Source organism: Musca vetustissima, unplaced genomic scaffold (assembly GCF_032173495.1).
Source record: "Musca vetustissima isolate MV318-11 ecotype Yass unplaced genomic scaffold, APGP_CSIRO_Mvet_v1 utg87862, whole genome shotgun sequence".
Classification (NCBI taxonomy): Eukaryota; Metazoa; Arthropoda; class Insecta; order Diptera; family Muscidae; genus Musca; species Musca vetustissima.
Genome location: NW_026875363.1, coordinates 43210 through 65795, shown reverse-complemented (window position 1 = coordinate 65795; position 22586 = coordinate 43210). Strand labels below are relative to the sequence as shown.

Genomic DNA, 22586 nt, shown 5'->3' with positions numbered 1-22586 from the left:
CGATGAAAGACAAAAAGAGATCTAAAACAAACTAGGTGTCGGAACTATATGGTGCAAAGGAACTAATTCATTTTTTAAAAAGGAACGATAAAGATCGATCCACTCCGTGAACTAGATATCCCTATCCCTATCGTTGCGTTCATCGTGATGAATAATACTAACAATACTAATTTCAAGCAAATGAAGACAAATATGAGCGCAATGAAATTGATCCTAGAGCCAGGAAACATAAATTATATATCCGCTATTGGCCATGCAGACTTGGCAGGGTTTTACACTTATTGGGATTGGTGTTTAGAGTTTCTTTCTCTCAGTGGTAAATTGAGAGTAATTAGAGTTGCGCTATTTTTAATTTTGTAACAAGCGTACTTTTTGTTCACAAAAGGTACGAATTGACATAAACGTACCAAAACAAAAAGTAGATTTTTTTTATTATTCGTGAATACATTTACGCTTAAATTATAAGATATATTATTTATGCAAATAACTGGTATAAGTATTGGCCAATATTTCTCGATAATTATGATTTATTATCATTTGAAGTACAATTTTAGCTACCTTTTCGTACTTTCTTGTTCCTACCAGTGATAATGTTTTCCAACTCAATTAACAATTTATCAATGAGAGAGAGAGAGATAGAGAGAAACTCTCAATCCCGATAAGTGTAAAACCCTGCTTGGTTGGAACATCAAAAGGTTGGGAGGAAGTAGATAAAGATGAAGTTCTGCGGAATTATATTTCCGACATATTGCACGATAATGGTGGCGATTTAATTTGTTGATGAAAAATGTGAGTGTTTATATTGTTATCAAAAATATGTTTTAACCTTGCACGCTGAATTATCCTCTGGCAAACGACTTACATTCCATGCCAATGCTTCCAACAATTTACTTGAATAAATATATCCTAATTTGTCTGCCTATGTAACTTCTTCTGGGTCTCTTAAGGATAAAAAAGTAGGTTTCCGTCCAAATATTTTTGGATTAAACATGGAACTAGTACAGAAGGCATCAATTTGGAAAGAAAAAACTAGCATATAAAAGTATTCAAAATACTGACCTTATGTCGTTATTGTCACTATATTTACTTGTACGAAATTCTCGAGAAAAAAATTGTAAAGAAATTGCATTTTTTTTCGAGCACAAAATGTGGGCGTTGTAGCCGGTTGTGTTTAGGCGTTATGGTCAAAGGGAGATTGGGCGCCATTAGCCTGCCCAGTAACGCCCAAAAATTATCATGGCGCTTAAGTTCGTTGAGTATTATGTATAGTATAAGGAACTATGTTCATCAGGCATTAAATGGCATATATGGTCTGTTCCAGTACTTTTTAATAGTAAATCTAGTAAAAGGGAAACATTTCAAAATTGCTCTCAGAGTTTAAAATAATTTGAAAAATTCGGGAACGCAAATCTAGCAAATATGTCAAAAGTAGATGGCAATACTTCAAAATCAACATAACAGCCAATCAGAAGTAGGCATTCCTGTTTACCATTTTTACTCGGCCAAATTTCTCGAGTAAAAAGTTTACAAAGAGTACGCCATTTTGTTTTGTGCTCTCTTAAATTTGATTTAATGTTTTACCAGTTTTGTGGGTTGAGGAACGGTTTTCGAGTAAAAAGTTGCAAAACATGTAAAATGAGTAGATTCTTTTAGGTTCTGGAACGGAACTATACATTATAACTTTTTACCGGTTTAACCTACATTATGAGGATTTATTTGACATATATGCAAAGGAATTGACAATTGAACCCCACTGGGTTAACGAAATCCGAATAAATGTAAACGTACTATTATGTAAGATCTCAAAATTTTAAACTTAAATTTAAAACAAACAACAAAAACATTTGCCTTGCTTACCAATTTTCTAATAGTTCTAAAAAACTTCAAATTTGATCTTCACCTTGATCAAGGTCTGCAAAGCAACAGAATTGTTTACATAGAATTGCCAATTATAGTTTTTAAGAAGAAGAAAAAAAAACTGCTATGAAAAATGTATCTATTCCGGTTTTAAGTCGAGTTTTTTGTATGTGGAAATTGAAACTTGAACGAGGCATTTTTGTATAAATTGTTTTTTTTTTTTTATATTTGTATCGTGTAACAGACAAACAATATTCAGCTGTAGTTATGTATTACGTTGTCCAAACTGTGCATTAAGGTAACGAGCAACAACAAGTGGTTGCTTGCTGCATGGTCTGGTCTGTTGTATTCGCCTGCCGGGTTGCAAGCGTGTGGCAAACATTCAACATTGGCTTTGTCAAAAGCCTCAGATATTTGTCTTGTTGTTGTTATTGTGAGGCAAAGTGCATTGCGGAATATGTGCAAACAACTCTAAAGTGGTTATCGTTGTTGTTTTTTCTTTTTATTTGGAATGTTCCAGCATGTTAATGTTGCCATATTAATGCTTCTATAGATCACAAAATTTATATAAATTCCATAATCCAAATAATCATTATGGAAATCAAAAAGTGAAATATCTTCTTCATCATGTCATTATTTTTGAGGAAATTCGAAAAGATATTGAAAAATTCTGATTTATAGCGTTGCATCGAAAATTTGAGTCCATAGAGTGGCATCTCCACATTTTCATTAATCGCATGAGGCTTTAAGCTTTTTTGAAGAACTCCCCGAATAAACAAAATTCCAAAACTAATATAGCAACAACAAAAATATTACTGAAATACCCCAACAATTTGTTACAAAACTAGATGGCAATAAAAGCCATCAACTTGGTTAAAGAAAAAGTAGTGCCACTACCAACCACAAATTGGGTTATGTAATAATTGTAAATGCCTCCAGCAGACTCAGTCATAGTCCAACACAAACAATGGCACAGTGGTGGTGGTCGTGGTAATGCTGCTGCTAAACCTGATGCTTGTTAACTATGAATGTTTTAATTTGGGAATTCCCATTGAAAAAGAAAAAAACACAGACACAAATAGATAATTGGTAACAGGAAATTCCAAATATACAGTAGTTGTCCTTTCAACTCTGTTTGTTTCTATTTTTTAAAATTACAACAATTAAATAAACATATATACATAACTTATGTTTAGGTGGAAGCCTTTTTTGCCCTTGTTTTGTAATAAAATACTAATCTCTTTTCTTTTTCGCTTTTCTTCCATTTACAGTGGACGATGCTTCCGGACATTATGCTTCGGGTTTCTTTTATGGCAATAACTATTGGATGGGTTCAATGTCACTGTGTAAGGCAATCTATCACGAAGACAATGAGGAGGATGAAGCGGCTCGCAGACAGGCAGCTAAAAATTCCGGTTTACCCTTTGCCAAGGCACACACACAGGCATACACCACAGTTTACAATGAGAATCCATCATTTGTACCAGGATTTTATATTATCAAAATGTTACTCAATGAAACATTTCCCACAAATGTTGTAAGTATTGAATGATTTTTCAACATACTTTCAAAATCAAAATTTTTGCTAATTGTTCCCAGCTGATTTGATTCCAACGTAATACCATTACCTACTTTGAAAAATTCAAAGTTTGAGGAAGCAAATCTTACTTCAAGGAAAATCAGCTATATGTGTTACTATATATGGCAATGGCTCAATTATGAAAGATGTGGAAGCGAAAAATATAAATTTGATAGATTTTCAAATTTTTATTTTGAGGGTTCAACATTTATTAATGTGTTTTGTTTGTTTGTTTACATTTTTCTGTCAAAAACAAGTAGAACTTATAACAACAAATTTCCATGTGGTTGTTGTATGGTTTTTTGTACAACAACACTTGCTGTTACCTTCTATTATTATACCATGGCTTCTACCATTACCTACTTAAAAATCATTCAAGAAAATCAGCTATATCTCAAGTTTACTGAACAAATTCGATATGAAAATAAAAACAAATTTATTCCAACATTTGTTTGTGTTCAAATCTGATCTTAAAAGGAACACAAGGAATGTCCGTTTACTTTTCCACTAACATTTACTCAGTAAGATTTTACTAAGAGAGACTTAAGAGAGAGATTTGCCAAAAGTAAACGAACAACATTCAGTAAAAAATTTGTATCCATGATTCAATAGTAATGTGATATATCAAAACAAAAATATTTGTTTTTTACCCGACCATCTGTCAAATATCAGCATTTTTATTATGAAATTGAAAGGAAAGAGAAAATCAAAATAAACTTTGCCAACATTCATGTTTTTTGTAAACAAATTGTTTAGTTTGTTTAGAAATTATAACAAAATACCTGATGAAATATCAGCTTATGTTACGGGAAATCTTTACTGGGTAAATTTTCCCATTAAAAATTTTGCAAATAATATGTAACACAACTGTCAAATTTTCTCTCTCAATTCGCTCTCTTTTAGTAGACTTTTGCGTAAACGGACAACATCCAGTAACTATTTGTACACTTTTGTATAAATTATTGAGTAAACGAACATACCTAATATTTGTACAAATTATTGATAAACTAACATACCTATTATGTACTATTACCCAGTACATATTATTTTAATGGAAGTTACATAGAACTTTTTACCGGGCTATATGCGGATTTTTTTGATATTTATACAATGGTATAGACAATTTAAACCCACTGGATTAATGAAATCCGGTATAATGTAAACCATGATGCAATAATAAGGTGATGTATCAAAACAAAAATATTTGTTTTTGTCTCGACCATGTGTCAAATTTTTCCTTATAATATTTTACATGGTTGGCAACACTGCACATCGAATTCAAGTAGAAATTACCCACTTTGACAGTTAATCGAGACATCAGCTGTGCTAAATGGACTACCTATTTAATGTGCCATGATGTAAACGTACTATTAGATCTACAAGAAAATTTCGAAAAGTAAACGAACAACATCCCGTAAAAAGATTTATAGACACTCCTAATTTAAAGAAACAATTTGGCACAATTAAAAGGCTGCATTTTTATTAGAAAATTGGATAACAAGTGAACAATTTATGTTGTTTATAAATACTTGGGTTTTTCATCCATTTTAATGTTTCATGATACAAAATCGAAATAAAATTCATAAAACAATCAATTTACTTGAGCACAAGTTTGTTGTTTGTTTACAAAACATGTGATTAAATATCAGCTGATGGTACAAGAAAATTCTTACTGAATAAATTTTGCAAATACTCAGTGACACAACTGTCAAACCTGTTCTCTCAATTCACTCTCTTATACTGAACTTTTGGGTAAACGAACATCAGTTTGTAATAATGTTTACAATTCAAACTAAACGAACCAAACTATTAACTTTATTAACTTTTCTTCGATATCATAATTTTTGTCGGTTTTTCTGGTCGCTCCAGAGGCCGCAGTTAGGGTCCGAACATCGTGAAATTTTACATGGAGAAGGGGATCGGACCAAAGAATAAACATGCCTGTTTTGATAAAGATCGGTCAATACCCCCAGAAGTTGATAGTATATCCAAGAGGAGTCGTTGGCCTTTAAATTGATGCCAATTATATTGTCGTATTTAGACAACTTCTCATAAGATTGGGAGAAAAGGTACTGATTATCTGGGTACCCAGTCATACACAAATATATGGAAACGAACTAGCCGACAAAGCAGCTAAGATTGCCACAAAATCCCCATTAATAACCTCCAATAACCTAAATATTGCTGATATAAATAATTTTATTAAAATTAAATTTAGAGAAACAAAAAAAATGTCATGGGCGAAAACATCAAAATGGTTCCAAGAAACTAATAAAGATAAAAAAAACATAATTGAGATATTAAAAAATAATCAGAGCATGAACCTTTCTAGAAGAGATCAAATAATAATCGCTAGACTAAGACTTGGTCATACAAAATTAACCCATACTCACATTATAGACAAAAATGTCAGTAATATTTGCCCATATTGTAATAACACAGAAATAAATTTAAAACATATACTAGCTTACTGTAATTATTTCCAAACCAAAAGACAAAACATATTTGCAGAAACTAATATTTTGAATATTCTAAATAATTTAACACCAGAAAACATAGAACTTATTTTAAAATATATCAAAAAATGTAATTTGTATAACCTTATTTAAAGTACATCATTATAAAAAAACATAAGCTTAAGACCATAGCTGTCATAGCTTAATCCTGAAGTATCTCTTATAATTGTATTATAAATAGATATGTATAAATAAATAAATATATTGTCGTATATACTCAGATTTGCAGGTGCTTACGTATTCATATATATTTTTTTGTATCCCATTACCACATTAGAGGGCGAAAAGATAGCGCGGATCGCTTTGAAACTTTCTAAGAGGACATAATTTTGGGTGATGATCAGATAATATTAATCAGATAATAATATTGGGATGAAGTGGACCGAAAAATGATTTTCTTTTTTGTATTATTTTTTGAGTCGATCTATAGGAAAAAATTTAAAGCCGAACATTACAACACAACTCACGGTGAAGGAAATCTGGACAAGTAATTAGAAGGGCGGTACTGAATATTGGTAATAATAATAATATTTGTTGACCTCTAGTCGATCATGAGGGTGCAAATATCGCGAAGTATTGCCGAAGCTCAGAATGTAGCAACACAGAATTTTCGATTTTCGTGGAAGTTGTGTAGGGTATCATATGGTCGGCCCCGTTCGACTATACTGCTCCGCTCACTGTTTTTAATATATGTAGACATATGTATTTTTTTTAATGTCACATCTGGCCAGAATACTGATGCTACCAGAAAAACTTTAAGAGTAAATTTTTTGAAAAAAAAGAAATAGTTTATTCTTAGATTAGATTCTTGCAGTTGTAGAATAGCTAAATCAATAAGGAAAACATAGCATGATTCATTAGCCAATTAGTCTTCATATAATCATTTATGATAAACACTGATGTTTTTTTTCTTCTTTTCATTTCCAGATTAGAACAATCTACCTTGGGGTTTGCTTGCCATCAACATGTAGCAGTGAAGATGTAAAAGAAATTGCTCTTCGTGCCCAACGTCCCATTGATTCGCACGAAATTGCATTTCTAGATGTTCGTGTACCTACCGACAAAGAATTTAACATTTTCGAGGATCGGACATTCTGGATTTTAATGTTAGTATTTTGAAATAGAAATGTTTTTCAAAAAAATGTTCAATTTTTTATTTTTTTTCATTGATTTTTAGCGTGGTCTCAACAATTGTAGCTTGTCTAATATTTGCCGGGACTTTATATGAAGTTTACTTGAGAAGACGTTTCCGTGAAGCGTTACGTCGTCAGGACAAAGAAATGATGAATAACAGTGAAACATCATCGGGTATTGGTTGTGCATCCTCAGACTACAGTGATTCTGTAACGAATGAGTCATTGAAAAAGGAAACACTTAAGGATTTGAATATTGTTCTGAACTTGCCACACACTGTCACGGAATGTGGTCCGGAAACGAGTACAAGCACCTCGGATGAACATTTAGAAGGACATCTACACGAACCGGAAAAACTTAGTATCTATTCAGAGCTGTTACTCTCCTTTTCGGCCATAACAAATTTCAATGCGATTTGTGATCGTAATGTGGGCGCCGATACGATTCCTTCCATTCACGGTTTGAGAGCTTTCTCAATGGCTTGGGTTATACTGGGTCATACCTGCATTGTTATCTTTAAATATTCTGACAATATGGAGCTGCGCAAAGATGTCGAAAAGAATTTCTTCTTCCAGGCCATAACTAATGGACCATTTAGTGTAGACACATTCTTCTTTATAAGTGGATGTCTGGTGTCTTATTTGTACTTCCGCACAAATGCCAAAGGCAAATTAAATAAACTTATAAAAGGAACAAATGAATTTACCAGATGTACGGCACACTTCTTCGGTTTGGTTATATACCGTTTTATGAGGTTAGTACTGAAACGCAGAGAAAAGAATATATATATTTTAAATAATTTTAAATTTCCATTTACAGATTGACCGCTCCCTATATGTTTGTTTTGGGTGTCGTTCAGGTGTCCATGAAATATTTGGCTACATATTCGATATTTGACCCGCCCACAATGGATCACATAACATGTCCAGATTATTGGTGGCGCAATGCCCTCTACATTAACACACTGTTCCCCGTCGAGCAAATGGTGAGTTCAAAAGTTTTGAATAGATTGTTTTAATTTTATCTTTGCTATCTCGTTTTTTCCACCTCTAGTGTATGTTATGGAGTTGGTATTTGGCAAATGACACCCAGTTTTACATCATTGGTGCTCTGATCCTTATTGTGGGAGTTCGCCATTTCAAATTATCAGCCGTAACTACAGGTGTCTTTTTAGTGCTTTCTTGGATAACAACGGCTGTGATCGCATTCAGTAATAATCATCGACCCGATACCGATGATCCCTTGGCTTTGTTCGACAAGATTTATGACAAGCCATGGACTCGTTTGGGACCATATTTGATTGGTATGGCTGTTGGGTGGATTCTGTTCCGCACCAATTGCAAGATACGTTTATCGAAAACCAAAGTGGCAATTGCCTGGACTTTGACTTCGGTGAACCTGTTTGTTTTGGTGTTCGGTTTATATCGTGCTGAGTTGTCACAATTCACAGCAGCCCTTTACAGTTCATTGAGCCACTCGGCATGGGCTCTGTCATTGGCATGGATAACCATTGCATGCTCAACAGGATATGGAGGCTTTGTCAATACATTGCTCTCGGCTCCATGTCTGTATCCCTTTTCCAGAGTAACTTATTGTGCTTATTTGGTTCATCCCATAGTTATACGTTCAATGGCTCTGAACACTGATTCACCACTGCATTTGGGTGGTGACACAATGGTAAGTACTTGAATGATATTTAAATGGCGTTAATTAAAATACCAATACATTTTGTTTCTTCATAGGTAATAATGTTCTTTGGTTTTGTCGTCGCCTCCTATCTACTTTCGTTTGTGGTCTCGATGTCCTTTGAAGCTCCAGTCGTTACAATGCTTAAGATTTTATCGCCTAGTCGAAAAAAGCGTTTGGCGTAAGAGGTGTTACACTGTTCGCCGCCGCTAGGCCTCAGAGGCCAGAAGTACGCTTTCAATTTGTTTTATTATTATCGTAATGTTTAACTATTATTATTATTACTATGATTATGTACATATATATGTAACTACCGAATATTTGTTATTATTTGTAAGTTTACTCATACATCCACAAGACAACGAACTTCCTCTATTTATCAACAACGAATCATCATCATTCGCTCGCTCGCACATTCTTGTCATTCTACGTAGCTCCAATCTAATGTCACTCAACAATAACATCATCCCACTAACGAACCTTATTCAAGTGAATTTAATTCGAGCATGAATCGAATGTAATTCGAATTCACAATGTAAAATGAAAGCGCGGCCCAGGACCCTATTGTCTGGTTGCAAATTCATTTGACTAAATTTTTGTATGTATGTATGTACTAATTTAATTCTTTTTGTAAATTAAGTAAATATTCTATTTCATCCATGAAATTCGTTTCATTTTCGTGTTCTTCTTTTTTTATCACAACAACTATTTAACTTATTTTACTACTCCCTTCGTTTCTTATATCAATGATTATGTAAAACTGTTATAATTTTATTTAATATTAAGCACTTAATTACTAGTAAAAATAATCGATATCTGTGCAAGAACTTTTATATACATAGAAGAAATTGTATTACAATAAAATTTTACACATTTCTTTTGCACATTGAATATAGTGTAGATTTCTAAATAAAACGAACGAAAATCCAAAAATATTTATGAATGTTTTTAATCAATATGATTGTTAAAATAAAAAATATTTTTTAGTTAGTGGTTAATCTTAACTTAGCTAAATCAATATTAATTTTTTGTCAGGTCTCAGGCCAAGCTATTGAGAACCAAAATAATTATATTTTGAAATGTGGCCAAGTCCTTGAAAATAACAAAAAATCGGACCTAGGTGGAATGTATGGCAATATAGTTCATTCATAACAGCTGTGTCTGGTTACTTTCCAGTAAAATTTAATCTGTATTTTTTCCAGGCAATAATCCAAATATTATCTTAAATTAATATTAAATATAAAATGTAAACAGACAACATCCGGCAAGATACTGCTAATGTTTATGCAATTTAATTAAAAATGCATGAAATTACTTTTTTTAATTTGTTATAAAATAAAATTCATAAAAATGTTGTTTACTTTGGTCGAAATTTAAAATTAACAGCTGAAATACGTAGAAATGTGCTGGATACATTTTACTAGAATAAAATTTGCAAGTAACTTTCAGTAAGTTCTCAGCGTAGAACTGTCAAACTAGCTCTCTCCCATTTCACTCTCTGGATTTTGGGGTAAAAAGAAAATATCCAATAACATTTGTAACAATTATTACCAAATATCCATGGTACAATTATAACAGGTAACAGCAAATCCCAGCTGATTTGATTCCAACGTAATACTAGTGTCAATATGAATTTGACAATTTATGTTTTTAAAAATCACCCAACAGGAAAATTGGGATCGCATACAATTTGAAATTGTTCTATATTAAATATTCTCCCGTATTCAATTTACACAATCTGCCTGCTGGGAAAGTTTGAGGAAGCAAATCTTTCTTCATTGAATAACTCGAAATTCCCTGCATTTTCATATGTGTTACAAATATAAGTGGAAATGACTCAATTATAGGAAAGATGTGGAACGATAGACATATAATAAGTTCCGTTCCAGAACCTAAAAGAATCTACTCATTTTACATGTTTTCCAACTTTTTACTCGAAAACCGTTCCTCAACCCACAAAACTGGTAAAACATTGACTCAAATTTATGAGAGCACAAAACAAAATGGAGTTCTTTTTGAAAACTTTTTTGTTGAAAATAGAAACAAAACATAAAGAAATATAATTTTTTTAATAAGAATATAAAATTTTTGAACACATTTTATAATTTCTTAATTTTGCTTCGCGATTTTGTTTAGTTCGCTAAGAGAAATGGATTCGACGTATTTAGGTAATACGGCCGTACAAAACATTTTGCCATTGTGGGGAAGTTGAATTTTTGTGTACGCTTCGTTGGAATTTAGGTAACGTTGTCAAAATAAATATAATTTGTTGATAATTTTTTTGTTTGTTTACAGTTTTCTGTCAAATGACGTTGACACTAGTATAACTTACAACAACAAATTTCCATGTGGTTGTTGTATCGTTTGTTGTACAACAACACTTGCTGTTATCTTCTATTATTATACCATGCCAAATATCGAATAAATTTGACGTTTAAGGTGCATTTACATATACGATTTTAAATTGACTCGATTAACGAAATCCAGAAATACGCCCTAATTGTTTACACATACCTTTAATCATAATCTAAATGCCGATCAGCTGATGTTTGTTAGTATACATACAAAATTATTAATTTGCGATAAAAATATTTGTTTGCTATTTGAAAATGAAAAGAAGATTAAAACAGTTTTGCAATACTTTGATCGTTTCGAAAGTAAAAAACGCCTAAATACACAAAAATTCTGTAAATAAAATTTATTTTCCTTTGATCTTCTATTTTTGTATTTGGCAACCGTTAAATTTAAAAACAAACAACATGTGAAAACAGTTGCAAATTTTGGTACATTGTGGGAGATTTGTATTTCTTCGTACAAAAACCGCGTTGCAATCAGTAGTACCATTATTTCGATCGTGACTTAAATCATGGTAAATTCAGCCTGATTAAGTCGAATTTTCGACTTTTGCCTCTGAACAAAAAGTCGATCTTTCGATTTTATCAAACCTGCTCAAAATCGATTTTCGACTTTTACCGACTAATCCAATTTAGACTGTTCCGCCATTTAATACCTAAAACCGGCACAATTTTGCGTGATTTATCATACAAAAATGAATGATACCAGCTAAAAAACCATACTATTCTATACAATCCTGTTTTTGTGCCATAAACAGCGAGTGACTTACGACCAAACTCCTTGGTTTTGAAAAATATGTCATTTATTTTTGTTTTGAATCAAGAAACATTTTTTACATAAATAAAGGTTTGGTAGTAATTCGTTCGAATTGTTTCGTTTTGAATTTTACAAAAACAGGCTGAAAGTACTAAAAATTGTAAATTTTCTCATTAAATATTAAATTAAAGCCGCTCGATGCAAGTAGATTAATTAATTTATTTATTAATTTAATTAATATTAAAGCAATTTTAAAAGCAACATACATCATGAGATTTCTCTACTTTTACTTTCTTCCTATTTTTTCTAAATTGTTAACCAATATGTGCCCTTTCAGATGATTTAAGAGAATTCGTGAGACAGTGTAAATGAACTTAGTTTATTTTTTTTAATTTTAAATCTTTTTACGCCAGCAACGCCGTTACACATTAACATTTCAGTATGGCTCGGTTCTCTACCTGCGGTTCTCTTTTAGTTTTCATCCCACATCATTCGTAAACAATCCAGCTCCGTTTTAGCGGGGTTTTACACTTATCTGGATTGGGATTGGTGTTGAGAGTTTCTCTCTCTTGAGAGAGTAATTAGAGTTGCGCTATTTTTAATTTTGTAACACTTTGTAAGCACTTTTTGTTCACAAAAGGTACGAATTGAGAAAAACGTACCAAAACAGAAATTAGATTTTTTTATTTTTCGTGAATACATTTACGCAAGGTGTATTTAATAAGGTGTAAGTGACAATCATATGGTTTCAAACTTTTTACCTTTTTTTTGTAAAGTAAATTGTCAAACACATTTTTTGACGTTAAATTTTCATTTAAATTTGAAATATTGTTTTTATCTTTCAAATAGTAATTCATAATTATTAAAAAATGCGAAAGTGTATCATTTGTAAAAAGAAAGACATTTGTGGAAACGGATCATTTTTTAGTGTCCCAAAGGACGAAAAAAGGAAGCGTATTTGGAGTGAAATATGTGGGATGGAATTGTCTTCAAAATCGTGTATATGTGAAGACCATTTTTCTCCATCCTACGTAATAAGAGGTCCTCAAAGGAAAAGTTTGTTACCCAATGCGGAACCCAATCCATTTTACAATTTGGTTGGGTATCAAATTGAAGAGTGGTACGTATATACATGGGTTATTATACACAAAATAATGTAAATATGTTGCATATTCAGCTCATCTGATGTTGGAGTCTTATATGATAACGGAAATTGCGACGAAATGGACACATTGATAAATGAAACCATAGAGTTCAAGGATATGGATACCCAAACAGAGTATGTACAGTGTTAATACACATAGTATATGTATATTAAATGACTGTGATTATAACAAAAGTCTTCGAAGACTTAGCCTCGTCCGTTTATTGTAATCACGGACGAATTTTGGGTGAATTTTGTCATATGAAGTTTTTATCCACTTGTAGTTATTTTGATGTTTTTATTCAAATTTTCATCCAATTTTCTGGACATTGTGTATTTCGGTTATTGCTAACATTGCCATTTGGATAAAGGCCACAAATAACAATACCCCCAATTTATAAATACTTTGAAAGTTCAGCATTTAACATAGCTCCGAAATGGTGGGTATAATGAAAATTTAGCCACGCTTTTTTACAATTTTACTTTTTCTTTGGTCCACTTTTTTTATTGATAATTCAGAATAAGTTCTTTGTTAAACATCCATTAACACTATATTTTCGAATCCAGCCAACTTGATTCATTTCCATAAATTGATGTTTTCGTTATGTAATGAAATATATAATGGCTTATTTCCCTTCAACGCATACTTCTTCATTTCACTATATCGGATGTGTTATAGCTATTTTGACGATTGTGATCCAATTTTGCTTATATAATGTCAATCGAATATCATGATTTTTTGTCATATCAGGTTTGAGCAACATTCAAGGAGCAGCTACCTGAGGGAGGGGAAATGTTAAACACTTAGGTGCATGTACATCTTCGGATTTGAAAAAAATATTACTTTGTGCGATGTGGTTTATCCGATAATGTCTTTCAACTTGATATATATATATACATATATATATATAACTCGTTCGTACCTCCCAGGCAGGCATCTGTCAACCAAACGGGGTTTGTAGAGTATAATATGGTCGGCGTCATTCAGCTTTACTTCTTTATTTACTAGATTGCATACGATCTTCTACATCTTTTTAAACATATTTCACACTTTCTTATAGGCCAATACTTTTGTTGTGCACCATGCAAATAGAAATTGAAAAATTGAGAAAAGATAACCAACTACTAACCTTAGAAAATAAGAAGCTTAAAGAAAGCCTGAATGAAAAAAATGAAGAATTGAATAATATAAATAAATTTTTACATCCGATATTTACTAACAATCAAATAAAAAAACTACAAAATCCTCGAAGATATAACTGGAAATGGGAAGATATTTCTAGTAGCTTATGTTTGCATGCAGCTGGACCTCGAGCGTACAGGCATTTGTATAACAAAGGTTATCCAATACCTCACGAAACTACTTTATATCGCTGGAGCAAACAAATTCCTTTAAAGGAAGGAATTATACAGGCGTCAATTGATCTGATGAAGCAATCGATAGAAATGACGGGGGATGATAAAATATGTGTCCTTGCTATGGACGAAATGAAAGTATTTGAAGCGTATGAGTATGACGCTGACGGAGGATATGTTCGGAAGCCAGCGAAGTATGTTCAAGTAGTTTTAGCTAGAGGATTAAAAAAATCATGGAAGCAACCTGTGTTTTATAAATTTGATTGTCAGATGACGGAGACCATCCTTTTTGCTATAATAACGGAATTGTATAATGCAGGGTACCCCGTTGTTGGTATTGTATCTGATATGGGACCATCGAACAGGAAATTATTAAGAGAATTAAACGTGAGCATAGGTATTTTTTTTAAACTTTTATATGAATTGCATTATCCCATAACGTGAATAAACTTTATTGAATTTTTAACGTAGAAAAACCTTGGTTTTCAAATCCTGCAAATCCCACCGAACCCGTTTTTGTATTCGCCGACGTACCACATTTATTGAAACTTGTAAGAAATCACTATCTTGATTCAGGGCTAATTATTAATGGGGAACTCTTAACGCCAAAAACGATTCATGATGTTTTACAACATACATCAAAAAGCGACATAAAAATTAATTTTAAAGTAACAAATGAACATCTTTCGGTGAAAGGAGTTGGTATGTCATTTGTAATTATAAAGAAATATATTTTAAATAACAATTTACAGCCAGACAAAAAGTTAAAACTGCTGCCCAACTGTTTTCAAATAACACTGCAAGTGCGATAAAGTGGATTTATGCTCAAGGATATGATATATACAAGGCAGTTGAGACGGCAGAATTCTTTCAATTGGTGAATAACTGGTTCGACATATTGAATTCGAAAATGGGTGTATTTAACTATCCTGGCAAGGTATAAACTAAGATTGCAATTGTTACACATTTATTACAAATTACTTTTTGTTATTGGATGGATTAATAATTTCTTTTTGAATATGATTCATATTACAATGTTTTTAGGAACCTTATGGAATTGCTTTGAAAGAACAAGACCAGATATTATTGTCTATGATCAAAATCATGTCCACTCCAATAGTCCCAAATAAGAAATCTTTGGAACCATTCCAAAAAGGCATCATTATAACATCCAACTCTTTAATGATGTTATACAAATATGTGAACAAAAAATTTTCAATGAATTATATTTTAACTGATCGAGTTAATCAAGATGTGCTGGAACATTTTTTTGGAGCTCTTAGAAGTAAGGGGGGCTTGAACGACCACCCAACGCCCAAGGAGTTCAGATATCGGCTTCGAAAATATATCCTAGGTATATTGAAAAAAAAATATATATATATATATATATATATATATATTATTTACTATTTTACTTATTGAATGCTTTAGCTCGAAACACAGAAATTTTAAGAGAGTCTGGGAAAGTTGAATCTGTTTCTATAAATTGGTATTCCGCTTCAAATACTTTTAACGTTGACAAATGTAAAGTCCCGACGCACACTGACGAACTTGATTTTGAATATGAAGACACCGAAATACTTCAGGAAGGGGAAGATATTGAATATGAAGAAACTAAATTTATTGATGATATTGGACGTATGGAATTTGAAGATATTGGCATGCTACAAGAAGATGCTCTGGAGTATTTATCGGGTTACATAATAAGAAAACTAAATCTCGATGAATACGAAAGCGGAGAAAATACCTACACTTGGGTAGATCAAGTATCAAAGGGTTGCCTTAAAAAACCAGATTCAAATTTTGTGGATAAAATAAAAAACCTAGAGAAAGTGTTCAATTATTTCAACGGGGAAGAAATATCTGAAATGAGGAATCTACAGACAGAGTTGATAGAAGCTAGTAATTTTGTCCCCCTTCCAAAGAATGTGAAGACATTATTTTTTAAATGTCGTATACAATTTCGAATTCGCCACTTAAATGCAAGACTTAAGTCCCAAAAGGCAAAACAAAGAAGTTCCTAAAAATTAACCTGTAAATCCTAATATATTTGGCCTAAATTAAATAATAAATTACATACGTTGAAGTCTTTTTTTAGATGTGTGTTTATTATATATGCTCAATTTTCTGGATTCATAGTCTTGAGAATTATGTACCAAACCTCCAAAGTATGTCTGATGGCGACGAATTTGTGCACATCATTGCATTAAATCGATCCAGATTTACACATAGCTCCCATACATAATTGTTTGATTTAATACAAATGGTATACCAAAGATCCCAAGTCTATACCGTCGACCCCGTCCGAGTTTTCCATACTGGTTTTCTTATGAATACTTCATTAATTACATTGAGATTGTGTTACGTAGCCCGGGTTGGAATTAGTCCACAGGTGAAGGTCTATAGCCAACAAAGCCCAATTGACCACCCAACTTGTCTTTTCTTTTAGAATGACAGATTTGGAATAATATTTAACACAAATATCTCAGGAACACAAGGACTACTTGTGATACAATTTTCGAAATGATCCGCGACCGGGCCGGAATATTTATTTGCACAAGCAAATTTCGCACCTACAGAACTTGTATGGTTAATATCTCAGAATCCCATAGGTTATTTGTGAGAAAAAGTTCAAAAACGTCCGCGACCGCGCCTTAAAATTTGTAAATTTAAAATTTTGTAAAATAATTTGTAAATAAATAATCGTATCGTCCAGAACAGCAAATTTATTCTCGTTCTTTCGAAAAAAGTTTAATTTAATTCTTCAACATTTGTTATTATTATTATTTTGTTTTTGTTTCTTCATGTCAATAACTAATTGTCAGCATGACAATTTAATTTCTATAACAATAATGTTGTTTTTGTAAAATTTTAGTTGTTGTAGCTGATGCATACACCTTATTAAATACACCTTGCATTTACGCTTAAATTATAACATATATTTGGTCTGTTCCCGTATTGCATGAATCTACTACTTCTTACTACGATAACGAATTTTCCTTTATGGTATCGAAGAAAATAGTAAAATCGAGTAGATTCTTGCAGTACGGGAACAAACCAATTATTTATGCAAACAACTGGTATAAATATTGGCCAATATTTCTCGATAATTATGATTTATTATCATTTGAAGTAGAATTTTAGGCACCTTTTCGTACTTTTTTGTTCCTACTCAATTCACAATTTACCAATGAGAGAGAAACTCTCAACACCAATCCCGATAAGTGTAAAACCCCGCTCTCTAGTCTCTATCCCACCTCATTCGTAAACTTTCGGTTCTCCACTTTCATTTCTTCTTTATCGGGCATTTTGTCTTATCCCATCCCATTCGTAACAGGTGGAACGTTTTTCAATGTGCCTGCAGTCGGTGAAAATTGAAAACTGCCGCCCTGAAGAAAAAACGTACGTCATCATTGTCGGTGTGTGTAGAGTAGCGTCAGTGTTTTTCGGGATTTTCAGGCGTTTGCATTCCCATTTCATTCATACTCAACCATTGAAATTTATGGCATCCTTTTAGTTGCAAAATGCCGCTTGCCTTTCCTTCGATCACCACCATATTGGGCATAGCCTTCCTGGGCTATATAGGTCATTCCATGTGGATGATGGCCCAATTATTTACCACACTAAAATGCACAGACGTCCCCTGCTATAATTCATTCCTGGCAAATCGACCACGCATGCAATTGGCATTGTGGACCTCCACTACACACAACCCTATACACACGGAGGTGACCAAGGTGGATAGTATTAAGAACTTTGACTACATGAGCGCCTATGAAAAGGACTATGAAATTAAGGTACCGGCAAAAACCAGACGAAATGGTACTTTATATATGCAAGTTGTGCTGGCACTGCAAGGAGAGCCGTTGGAATGGAAAACATTGAGGAGAGACGGTCCCACGGTAATTCACAGTTTAAGTATTACCGAATATATGGTGCCCAAGGCAGCCGCCTATATCCTATTGGGGGATGTAAGTATACAACTGTTGGGATAAATCAAAAGATTTAAGCGACAAACTTTTTGCAGAAGGAAAAAGGTGCTGCAGCAGCATCGAAAAAATCTCAGTCTGCTGCTAAACCCCATACCCACATAATGTCTGATGTTCATGTGTCATTGTTAACGGATTTGATATCGCTGTCGGCCGCTGATGTTCCACCAGAAATGGCCCCACTCATACATGTCAACAGGCATCAGCAAATATTACCCATCCTCAAGACAGACTTTTTCAATACCCGTATGAAGGATTTGGTGGAGGTGGATCGCAATATGACCACTTTCACAATTAAATTTCATTTCCGTCCAATGGGTATTGGAAGACTACGTCTGATGCTAATGATTGAGCATGCAATGAAGATGATGTATCAAATGGGCATTACCAAAAACGATGTCGAGGAGATTAAATCCATGTTCTCCGACACGAATTTGTATTTGCTCTTAGCCACCATATTTGTGGCCAGTATACACGTAAGCATGTTATGCAACTGATCATAGAGCTATTGTAATTCTCTTGAACATTATTCTAGATGCTTTTCGATTTTCTATCATTCAAAAACGATGTGGCTTTCTGGCGCAAAAAGAAATCCTATGAAGGACTCTCTACACGCACAACTCTGTGGCGAGCATTCTCTCAAATTGTCATCTTCTTGTACTTGTTGGATGAAAAGACATCGCTTTTGGTGGTAATACCAGCCGGTATAGGAGTACTAATTGAGTTGTGGAAATGTAAGAAGATACTTAAACTAGAAATCGGTCTCAAGGGGATTCGCAAAAAGGAACAGCGGACTAATAACACAGACTCAAAGAACGCCAAGGCTGTTGGTTCAGCCGAATTGAAAACTGAGGAATTCGACAAGCAAGGCATGCGTTATTTAAGTTACCTCTTGTATCCTTTATGTATTGGTGGAGCCATTTATTCCCTGATATACTACCCACACCGCAGTTGGTATTCTTGGACCCTCAATTCGTTGGTCAAGGGTGTCTATGCATTTGGTTTCCTATTCATGTTACCTCAGTTGTTTGTCAACTACAAACTAAAATCGGTGGCCGCTTTGCCATGGCGCGCATTTATGTACAAAGCCTTTAACACATTTATCGACGACTTCTTCGCATTTATTATAAGCATGCCTACTGCCCACCGTATAGCCTGCCTTCGAGACGATGTTGTATTCCTGATATATCTCTACCAACGGTGGTTATATCCAGTCGATAAAAATCGCCTAGATACGGGATTAAGCATTGAGGAAATGCCAGATGATAATCATGAGAATACGACGGAAAGTGTTTCTGCTGATGGGAAAGCCATTGAAAGTAAAAAACAAAAGTAAATATCCTCGCACGTTTAGAAATAAAATAGAACAAAAGCATTCCTTTTATATGTAGACAAAAATAAAATAATTTTGTAAAAAGAGAAGAAGAAATTTCCATTTTCAGTGCAGATCTAATTTTCATATTTTATATAAGCTATTCTCTAACTCCTTGTGTTTATTTAGTCAAGGATGGTGATTTTGTTGTACCCTTAATCTTATGGTTATTGAGGGTATATACAATTTTGATACGTCAAAAATGTGCCTCATAGAAATATTGGTTTTAGACCCCATGTTTCTTTGTACCAAATCCTCTTCGGTCAATTTACAAATGTCCCCCTGTCTGGCTAGTGCAGATGATAACTTTTGAAGGGAGTATCCGTTTTCATCCAAACTTTGCACATCCTAATATTTCTTCCAAACTTAAAGTTTGAATATAAGGGAATATAAGTTGACTTCTCCTTGTACCTCCCACATAAAAATGGTAAAAAATTTGTTGAAAATTAATTTGGAATATCATGGGAAAGGACTATACGATTTGAACAAAACTTTACATAACCAAATATTCCTTCTAGTACCTCCTCCACAATGGAACATTGCCACATAGAAACAATAAAAGACAATCTTCCTTACATAATAATTATTATTTTTTGTTGGAGCTAAATTATTAATGTATATCATAATTGTTTTGTTTAGAGAAATCTAATTGTGTGTTTTTGTTATTTTTTTTTTTTGTTGACAAATATAAAATATAAGAGAAATTAGTTTAAATGAGAATACCACAAACATGATACAATGGAATTACAAACTCAGACGAAAAAAACAAACATCTGAGAAATTGATCTTACAAATAATTCTGTCATTTAACCGTTTCTTATGCCCAAGGCTTGTTCCAATTCGGCTCTCTTCTGATTGACTTTTGTAAAGAAATAACGTGAAACCGCCTCATGTGTCCAAGGTTGATAATAGAACTCTGCACGGCGTTCCTCTTCCGGATTTCCAGTGACATCGGTCATCGCCTATAATAAAGTACCATACGATTAGTTAAGCACAATAAAATACCAGATAATACTTTCACAAACCTTCAGATCACGTGTTTGGCTAACAATCCAACGTTGAATAAATGTTTGGGGATCTTTTGCAAAGCTTAGGAAAAACTCCCGATTGGTTTTCATTTGGTTGATAGTGTCCACGGTTTCATGGATTTTTGCATCCAGACCCTGTATTTCCTGTTGACTGGCAGTGTTCATTAGGAAGTTGTTCATTTGGTTTTTCAGTGTGTCATCAACCTCCACATCAATATCGTAACAAGCGGTCTGCTTATTTTCAGCCCCGCTTTCGATAAAGTGATTTATAACTATTGGCTCGGGGGGATGTAGTAGAGGGTTGAGGCGTTGTGGAATTTCGGCGAACTTCATTCGTTGGCATCCGAAAATTTGCTCCAGGTATTTGTCACAATTGATGTACTCCCTTTCATGGGCATCTTGCAACTTGTGTGTCTTGATGTACTGCCACAGAGCAGATATTATTACGGGACGTGTTTGTGTGTGAACGCCCAATACACGAGCTAGTCGTGGGTCTAGTTTAAACTGCAGTGGTTGATAGTCCAACAACAGCAATATTGTACAACGAACATTTCTATCGCCTGGTCTTTTAACCTGAAAGCCATCCGTTTCTTGTGTGGTATGAGTGCGATGCCATTCCACTAAATGATTATCCGGTCCATATAACTCTTTGTCCAGTTCAATAACCAATGACTTGAAAAATGATGAAAACTTCCGTTTTATTTTTGTATTCGGGTCACCTTTGCCATCTTCTAAGAGACGTCCTTCCACCCGCAATTCCCAAGATGCAACAGAACCCTCATCGCCATCGTTGGTCGGTTCTTTGCTCGGATAAAATGTATTTGAGATGAAGATGCGCAGTTTACGTTTCTGTTTCATTGGTCTTTTAAGAGCTTCCTGTATGTCCAGCCGTTTTCTCATAATAGTGGCATCCAGTTTACGTTCGAAAGTAAGGAGATCCATATAGGCCTGAGACTCGGGAACCAAATCTCTCACCTTCTGTGGCAGTATTTTGTCGGCCAACTTCTTTTTCTTCTTTGCAGCTGAATTGAATTCGCTTTTGTTTTGTGCATTATTCATATTACGAGCTTCGCTAGAACGCTTATTGCCGCCACCACTTCCACTACCACGCAATCCACTCTGAAATCCCGGCTGCGGCGCCCTCTGATGCAGTGGAGCTCCAACCGGGGAACTTGTGTTACCAGCTACTGGCTGACTATTACTAGGATGCAATGGAAATCCCCTTTGCTGGAAATAAAATCAAATAGGGAATCGAAGCTCGTTTGTTTTACAACACCGTCAAAAGCAATACTTACCGGAGGAAATCCTGTACCTGCTGCATATGGACGCATACCGGCAGACTGTGGCGGTGGAGGAGGATATCGTGGTTGGCCAGGCACGGGTGATTGTCCCGGTTGACCCGGTGCAAATCTTTGAGACATTATTTACGAAAAAATTACAAAGTTTTCAAATGAAAATTTTACAAGAGCTACGACGACGCAAAATTTGTGAACAAATGTCGCCATTTTCATTTTGGTCACAGGGATATGTAGATCGACTTTCGAATAATCGATTAATCGCAAACGACTTTTGTTTCATTTGAAAATTAAAAGGGCTAAGCAGAATGCTCGCGTTGAGCCATACGTCGCGTTATATGTTATCGAAAATACAACGTTTCCTTGGGGTTATTGTATTTTCGATAACAGTAACGCGACGGATGGCTCAACGCGAACATTCTGTTTAGCCCTTAAAAGCACAAGCAGAATGGACCCGCTGCGCAGTCCGTCTCGTTTTGTATTATCGATAATACAACAGCCACAACGGGACGATAATAT

At 33.9% G+C, this 22586-nt stretch overlaps 3 protein-coding genes across 3 annotated transcripts in view; 2 read left to right on the top strand and 1 right to left on the bottom strand.

Annotated features, from left to right (window-relative positions):
- Window positions 1–9219, top strand: part of LOC133337819 (nose resistant to fluoxetine protein 6) — a 44110-nt gene extending 34891 nt beyond the window's left edge. Inside the window, exons 2-7 of the mRNA XM_061546022.1 lie at window positions 3129–3394; window positions 6880–7058; window positions 7130–7840; window positions 7906–8071; window positions 8140–8763; window positions 8829–9219. Of these exons, the coding sequence (XP_061402006.1) occupies window positions 3129–3394; window positions 6880–7058; window positions 7130–7840; window positions 7906–8071; window positions 8140–8763; window positions 8829–8957 (2075 nt within the window). The 3' untranslated portion in view covers window positions 8958–9219. The remainder of the gene's footprint in view (window positions 1–3128; window positions 3395–6879; window positions 7059–7129; window positions 7841–7905; window positions 8072–8139; window positions 8764–8828) is intronic.
- An 8688-nt stretch (window positions 9220–17907) lies between these two features.
- Window positions 17908–19708, top strand: LOC133337818 (lipid scramblase CLPTM1L). Its single transcript, XM_061546021.1, has 3 exons — window positions 17908–18354; window positions 18411–18848; window positions 18908–19708. Exons 1-3 carry the CDS (start codon window positions 17908–17910, stop codon window positions 19706–19708), a joined length of 1686 nt encoding a protein of 561 aa, XP_061402005.1.
- Window positions 19709–20536: 828 nt separating this feature from the next.
- Window positions 20537–22202, bottom strand: LOC133337813 (brahma-associated protein of 60 kDa). The gene is made up of 3 exons (XM_061546017.1): window positions 22068–22202; window positions 20770–21999; window positions 20537–20706 (listed from the first exon to the last, which is right to left on the bottom strand). Exons 1-3 carry the CDS (start codon window positions 22191–22193, stop codon window positions 20551–20553), a joined length of 1512 nt encoding a protein of 503 aa, XP_061402001.1. The 5' UTR covers window positions 22194–22202; the 3' UTR covers window positions 20537–20550.
- Window positions 22203–22586: the final 384 nt, after the last annotated feature.